This window comes from Doryrhamphus excisus, linkage group LG12 (genome assembly GCF_037039965.1).
Source record: "Doryrhamphus excisus strain RoL-2023G ecotype Guam linkage group LG12, RoL_Dexc_Guam_v1.1, whole genome shotgun sequence".
In the NCBI taxonomy this organism is placed as follows: domain Eukaryota; kingdom Metazoa; phylum Chordata; class Actinopteri; order Syngnathiformes; family Syngnathidae; genus Doryrhamphus; species Doryrhamphus excisus.
In genome coordinates, this window is record NC_136368.1 from 11157437 (window position 1) to 11165150 (window position 7714).

The following is a 7714-nucleotide window of genomic DNA, read 5'->3' on the forward strand; positions in this document are numbered from 1 at the left end:
GAAATACGTACGTATGTCTCCTGTGTAGAATGGCTGCAACATACAGCTATTGTTAAATAGATACCCCTCTGACCTCTTTTGTAAAGGCAGAATTTTTAATACAGGTCTTGTATTGGATAACATTAGGTTGTGCAACCAGCCATAATGTGATCTCTGGTCAGTGTATCAGCATTTGCAAATATGCAAAATCATGAGAGAAAACTGCAGACGCAAAACATAATTCTGTCACTTAAAAGACAATAAATTACCACACGAGCGACATAGACATTTGTTTTCATAAATAAGCAAAGACTGCAGCTCAATAAATACATAAATAATACATAAATAACAAACAAACTGTACATAAGCAGCCATATCGGTGTCTTTGCAAACTGCACCTGACATTCTAAAACACATCATCTCATTTACATATCAAGGCTCTTTCTCACACATGGACATGAAGACTCGTGAATGAGAGGGCGGAAAACACTTGAACGCTGGATGCAGCAGCCCTGGAAGTCATTCAGCTTCATGCCAGTGCGCCCCTCTCTCCAAGGTGACAAGTGCCATCCATTTGGGGAAACAATGCCTACGCTCTTCCCTCCCCTGCCCCACTGGCAACAGCTGTCAATGACCAGTCAACAATAAATTAGAATATTCAAAGACACGGAGGCGAAAGGAGTGCTTGGGGCTTGAGAGAGCCTGAGGTGTGCAACCCAGTGAGAAGTCTGCAGATGTCCATCATGTCAGCGGGCCGCCTGCCTTTGACATGGAGGCAGATCAACCCCATTCGGGGTACCCCAAGCTCCTGAACTAATCCCACTTTATCCACGAGAGACGGGCTGTCAGATCTGGGGGCAGAGGGACACAAAAGCAGGACAAACACATGAGTTTTGATACATTTTAATGACTGTTTAACAAGTTTTATATGGGCCCAAGAATGGCCACTTCATCTTGAATGGTCCCATGAAGAGACTTCAGACTAGAATTTGTTAAGTCGGTGGAGGCAATAAGAACACAAGAGCATGGATAAACTAAGGAAACACACCTGGAAGTGAACGTGTGCAGCAAATACAATGCAAACTGCTTGAAATGGCAATTGCTCTGAAAAGCAGCAATACATAAAGCAGCTAAAACTAAGCTACATGGAATCAGAAAACGGAAATCTTGTCAGGCATAAGCGGTTGACTTTACTTCTTTACAGTGAAGCAACCGTAAATGTTCCTTTATCCCTGTCATTCATCATTAATATATAGTTATATGTATTTTAATTGGTTTCTGCATGCAAAACTGTCATTGTAAAACTATAAAAATGTCTTGTGTTAACATGTTTGACTTTTTGGAAGAAATGAATTGGATTTTTGTATGGGAAAAACTGATTTGGTTAAAGGTATATAAGTTTCATGACGCTACCAAACCAGGGGCCCTCAATTACATTAGGCCAATGGGCCGTTTAATAATTTGCATGGGGTTTGGTTGGCGGGCAAAATGATAGGCTTTGAGGTCCTTATGCATCCCGTGGGCCACCTATTGAGGACCACTGCTCTAAACTTGGCCAAGTGCCAATTTTCTCCTTTGTTTGTAATTGTATGACCTTTTAGTTGATGATACTGATAAGTTTGTGTTTATAAAAGCCTTTTTATTATTTCAACATTGGCTTGGTAACATTGGCTTGTGTTAAAGCTGAAGTATGAAAGCAACTTTTTTATCTGTTTTTATATATAATAATATATTTATATAATAATAATAATAACAATGATAATAGTGATAATAGTGATAATAATAATAATAATAATAATAATAATAATGATAATAATGATAATAATAATAATAATAATAATAATAATAATAATAATAATAATAATAATAATAATAATAATAATAATAATAATAATAATAATAATAATAATAATAATATATAATAATTATATATATATATATATATTATTAATAATAATTTATAATTTATAATAATTTATGCCAGCAATGTACAGTGACAGGCACAACAATTAAATGCAGGTTAATTCATAATAAAATAATGAACAATTAACCTGTGTAAATAGTTTTTAACATTTTCTAATCAAAGTGCTAATTTTAAAGGCATAACTTCCGTATAGTTCTTATTGTATTGTACATATTTATGATATTAAGAGGCTCACCGCTGGTGTTCCAAATAGCGTTGGTTTGGTTCTTGTATCCGTTCTTCATGCATTCATCCACGTAGGATTTGGGGTCGCATCCCGACATGAGGATCTCCCTGAGGAGGGCGATGTAAGCGATGGCCAGCCTCAGGGTGTCTATCTTGGACAGGCGCTTCTCGTAAGGAAAGGTCGGGACGTGACAGCGGAGCTCCTCAAAGGCGGAATTGATGCTCAGCATCCTTTTTCTCTCCCGGATGTTGGCGGCGTGCCTCTGCACCTTGTAGGGCTGATGGGACACCAGCCTCCGCGCCCTTTGGCGCTTGGCCACGTCCACGGAGTCGTCCACGGAGAAACCGTCCGTGTCTACACAGACCCCCGCGGCGGGGGACTGCACGTCGAGGTCCGTGAAGGTGAGCTGGGCCTCCGGGAACATGGACTGACAGCCCAGGGAGGACCAGGGGGACAGCTGGTCGCTGGCTGCTGTGCAGTCCAGCAGGAACGTGTCCAGCTGAGTTTGGAACTGAATGTTCTGGTCCATCTGACCCCAAAAGGCAAAATCTGTGGCACCATCTTGCTCTAAATCAAACAGCACGTCCTCCATCATTCAATGTAGATGTTGCCGCTGCAGCGAGAGGTTGTTGTTGATGGTGGACAAGTGGTGAGGTGCCTCAAACTGCACATTAAATACTTCCAGGGCCTCCATGTTTCTGCTCTGTTCTCAAGTCTGAAAGGAGCCTCTTAAGAACTCTTTACCCCTCCTTGCATATCGCTATTTAAAAAAAGCAATTACAAAAGGATCTTGATCTCCAGATGACAACAAGAAGGAAAAACACGTGTCCAATTATAGAATCCCCCCCCCCACACACCCACCCCCTTGCTGAAGTCTGCTAATATTGACAAAACACTTACTTTCTATTTACGTACTTACTACAGCTTATTATAAGGCGCCTCTGAATGGATGTTTGTATCTATTTATACATTAATTTACTGTATTTATTTATTGTATTCATTAATATGTTGGATCCATTCAGTATATTGCATTTGTTCTATTTATAAATCTCCTGTAATTCATTTTATCTACCGAACTGTGATGTAAACACATCAATCTTCACCCTCATTTACATACAACGGAAAAAAACATTTAAAACATCTTTAAAAAGGAATATTAGGTGTGGACTAAGTTAATTATTGCGAGTGCATTATGTCACATTAAAAGGTGTTTCTAATATTTGGGTTGCCGCCTTTAGCTACAAAATCCTGCCAAAATGAACCAAAAAAACCCACTTTCATTAACCGGTTATTTTTTGGTAACTTTTAAATATATATATATATATATATATATATATATATATATATAATTTATATTTTAAATTGTTTTATTATTTTTTTCATCAATGCTCTTTGATCATCTTAAAATAGGGGTGTCCAAAGTGCAGCCCAGGGGCCATTCGTGGAACATGGCTGTTTTTATTATTATTGTTTTTGGTGCCTGGCACATTCATCTAACAGGCAAAAAATTTAAAAAGCAAAAATTAGAAAAAAATCAACTGTAATGTTGAAAAAATAAAGTGAAAGTATTTAGAGAATAAAGTTGTAATCTAATGAAAAAAAATTGTATTTTATGATAATCATGTTAATGTTATGATGAAAAATAATATAGTAATAATAAATAAATAATAAAGATACATTCTTAAAATATTCTAATACTATGAAAAACAATGAATAAAGTTCACATTTTTGGAAAAAAGTTGTAGAAAGAGGTACAAGACTAAAGATAAATAATATGGAAATAAAGAATTACATAATTCAAATTTACATGAAAACAAGAATGGAAAAGAAAATACAAAAATAAAGTCAAAACACTCAGAATAAAAGTTGCAATTTTACAAGAATGAACTTGCAACATTATGAGGAAAAATAATGTCATATTAATAGCCTAGAATTGTGACAAAAGCCCTCATATTAGGAAAAATAACACTTAAATTTTTGGAAAATTTGAATTTGAATTAGAAAACTTAACGGAATAAAAATTGCGTTATTTAAGAAGAAAACTGAAATATTTGAACTGAAATAATAGTGAGTGCCAATAAGTCACTTTTATTGCAAATGTTGATGAAAAATGGGAGAATGCCAATGTCAAGCCAGCAGGAGGGAGCATGTCTCAAAAATACACATTTTATGGACATCCCAATTACTGATTTTTTCCATTTGCTGGTTGTCCCAGGAGGTAACCCCTGTGAAACGCAGGGATCAACTATACTCCATATACAGTATTTCTGTAGTGCTCAAGGGGCCAAATGCAGAAAAAGCTAACATGTTTCACATAATCATGTTCTTTCAACACACAAATGATGTTTCCCACTATTGACTTGTAAATATGTAAAATAGAAAACATTTCAAAGTCATTACAGCAAATAAAATGCTTTATTCTGCATGTGAGGTTGTGTGTGCATGAAGTGTAATTAAACAAAGATGGATGTTTGCTCACAAGTGTTTCCCATTTGACCAAGTCCACTACAATGCTAATTTACAGCAAATCTGTTTGCTGTTGTTGAAAAAAAGAAAAAGACAAAAACTAAGCTCTTTTTCCACCAGAAGCAGCTGACTCAAACAAAGACAGGTGAAACTTGTGAGGAGAAGTAAGAACAAATAAAGGGAAGAGTCGTTGTGTGGGTTGTTGTGTGGGTTTGTCAGTTAATTGTAGACAAAGTTTAAAGTGGTTTCGTGTCAATAAAAAACACAATTGGGCGTTTCAAATGATGTCTGATAATTGTGATTAAGAAAGAAATGACGGTGGGCGTGTGATGAATGAAAAGATGATGATGGAACAATATAAAGTATAATTACACCAGCATTCTTCTTACATGACACTAACTTCTCTGCTGTTTCAAATAAACACATGAAAAGATATGTTTAATACCCAAAGTATTCAGTTACATTTGTTTTTGTTTTGAAGCCCTTTCCTTGGATTCTGTCGACACTAATTTGATGACTATTAGTAACGCATTTACACTTTTTATTGCATTTTGAAGGTATTATTTATTTTTCCTTTTTTGTTGTCTTCCTACAGTATTTGTACTTATTTTTGAAAACATTACACTTTTCATTCTTTTCTTTTATTGTAAAAAATGGTGCAAGTTGAGGAATTATATATAATTATCTATTTTTACACTGAGAAATACCATCCATATTTACTCAGTGTAAAAAAAAAACTACAGCTGAATCCGCTAGATTAATCCATCATTGCACTCATTGGCCAAAGTGGAGGAATTATATATAATTATCTATTTTTACACTGAGAAATACCATCCATATTTAAGCTATGGATGGTATTTCTCTGTGTAAAAAAAAACACTACAGCTGAATCCACTAGATTAATCCATCATTGCACTCATTGGCCATACATCCATTTTCTACACTGCTAATTCTCATTGAGGTATGGGGTATGCTGGAGCCTATCCGAGCTGTCTTTGAGCAAGAGATGGGGAGAGAATCGAACCCAGGTCTTCCCATCTTCTGACTGTGTGGCCTACACGCTAACCACTTTAAAGTAAGTTATTATGTTACCATAATTCCCCTAATAAGATGTAAATATGTTGCTTTTAGTCACGCAGGGTGATATATATATGTGTACTTTAATGCACTTTGATCCCAAAAGTTGAAAACAAAAATGTTGTTAAATTGAATGGAGCTATTTTGTCATTAAAAGTTCAAATAACCCAGCTGTCATTCTATAAATCATATATTTTTAAATAGGCTTAACGCATTAAAAAGCTCTTTACCCGTTTGCATGCTTTGTAAAATTGATGAAGAGCAGCAGACAGACCGGACCATTGAAAGGCGGGTCCTCCTCCCTGTCACAACCTTCTGCCTCCTCACTGCCAAAACCATCTTCCTCCCAGCTGACGCTCAGAACTGGCCTGTCACAGCTTGCCTCTCCTCATTGTTTGCGCCACAATTCATCAGCTCAGGAGGGCTGCTTTTGTACAATAAACTGTTAAAAATTCTACACAGGCGTCACGTTGCTTGCTCCTGGCTTTGTTAATGAATAGAAATATAAGAAATATTGATACATTAGGAAGGATAATAGTATCTTTGAACATGTGATAAATGCACAATGATAACTAAGTAATAAACCTGTCTCTCCCTCCTTTGTAACGACCCTTCCAGTGTACAAGACAACCTCGGGGAAATAAGGAGTCCCTCATTTATTAGTCTTGTATTAAATTTTTCTATTATAGTATTTTATATGTTTTTATTGTGTTGTGTATACAGTGTAAGTGACTTAGGTGTACTAGGTATAAGCTCTGACTTACACTCACACTCGGAGAAACAGACCATCATATGTAGACCAAGGAGATTTCACTCCATTATCTATTCACCGTTTGTAGCATTTCCAAATTGCATTTACACAGGCATGCTGTGTAAACGTATAATCCTCTTGACCTCACTGCATTAGCAACAAAAGACATTCATTCCAGGGTTCTGTTCAGTGATGCACATCTAGTTTGTTTGTGAACAAGGATGATAATCATCGTGTTTCTGAGGGCCTCTGGGATCCTTCTTGGCAGCTGTGAGAGATCCATAGCAGCCAAGTGCAATCTTTAGGCCCCAAACAGCTCTTTGATCCGCACTCAGCCATCAGAGTGTCACGGCACATTGAAGTGATAGCTCAGAGCACAAGTTAGCCTTGACCATACGAAAGATCGGGATTCAGATTGTCACCTGAACCATTAGTATTACAGCACTTTATTGACTAGTATGTGGTCTGAGTGCTATCTAACTACATGAAAAACATGTGAGAAATGCCTTGATTCAGTGCCAGCACAGCAAAGGTTATTTGCCTGCACTCACAACAGTTTAGGTTGACTATGATAAAATATAAAGAATTTCTTCTTAAAGCTAAGCAGCAGCACTGTTTTCATTCCTGTCTGCTTTTCAGGCGCAGGTCTGCTAAAAGCATCATGAGTATAAAGTGGGCCCAAAGCAAACACCCCTACAGGGGCACTAGTCCCTCTCGCTGGGCTTGCAAAAAAGCTGAATGTTGAATGTGACCCCCACTTTGATAAAACCGCATATATACCACGGAGAACAGGTGTTATTTACATCATGTGCACATGTAAAGTGTACATCATAAGTTGACCGTGAACTCAACACTTACATTCATCAAGACAAAGATGTTTAATTCTAATGACCTTCACTAGTCTTAGTAGACTATATGATTATATAACGATACAATAACGATACACACACTAGGTTTTGGTTTGATCCCACATTTGGCTGGGGTACATAAAAAGTAATGGTACCAAAAGAGTGAATGGACACTTCATTAAAAATAAAAATAAAAATAAAAATAAAAATAAAAATAAAAATAAAAATAAAAATAAAAATAAAAATAAAAATAAAAATAAAAATAAAAATAAAAATAAAAATAAAAATAAAAATAAAAATGTTCCGAACAAGATTCATCTGAATCAGAATAGCTTTAACTTGTCACTTACAGAGGTCCAAGCTAAATGGTTGCAGCGCAGCCAGCATGCATAATTGCACAATTCAATAAAGTTAAATGTTCATTTAAGTGTTTTTCTTCTGAC

At 36.2% G+C, this 7714-nt stretch overlaps 1 protein-coding gene across 1 annotated transcript; it reads right to left on the minus strand.

Annotated features, from left to right (window-relative positions):
- Nucleotides 1-303: 303 nt before the first annotated feature.
- On the minus strand, nt 304-2727 carry LOC131135961 (basic helix-loop-helix transcription factor scleraxis). Its single transcript, XM_058082397.2, has 2 exons — nt 2139-2727; nt 304-830 (listed from the first exon to the last, which is right to left on the minus strand). The coding sequence occupies exons 1-2, from the start codon at nt 2722-2724 to the stop codon at nt 793-795; spliced, it is 624 nt and encodes a 207-aa protein (XP_057938380.2). The 5' UTR covers nt 2725-2727; the 3' UTR covers nt 304-792.
- Nucleotides 2728-7714: the final 4987 nt, after the last annotated feature.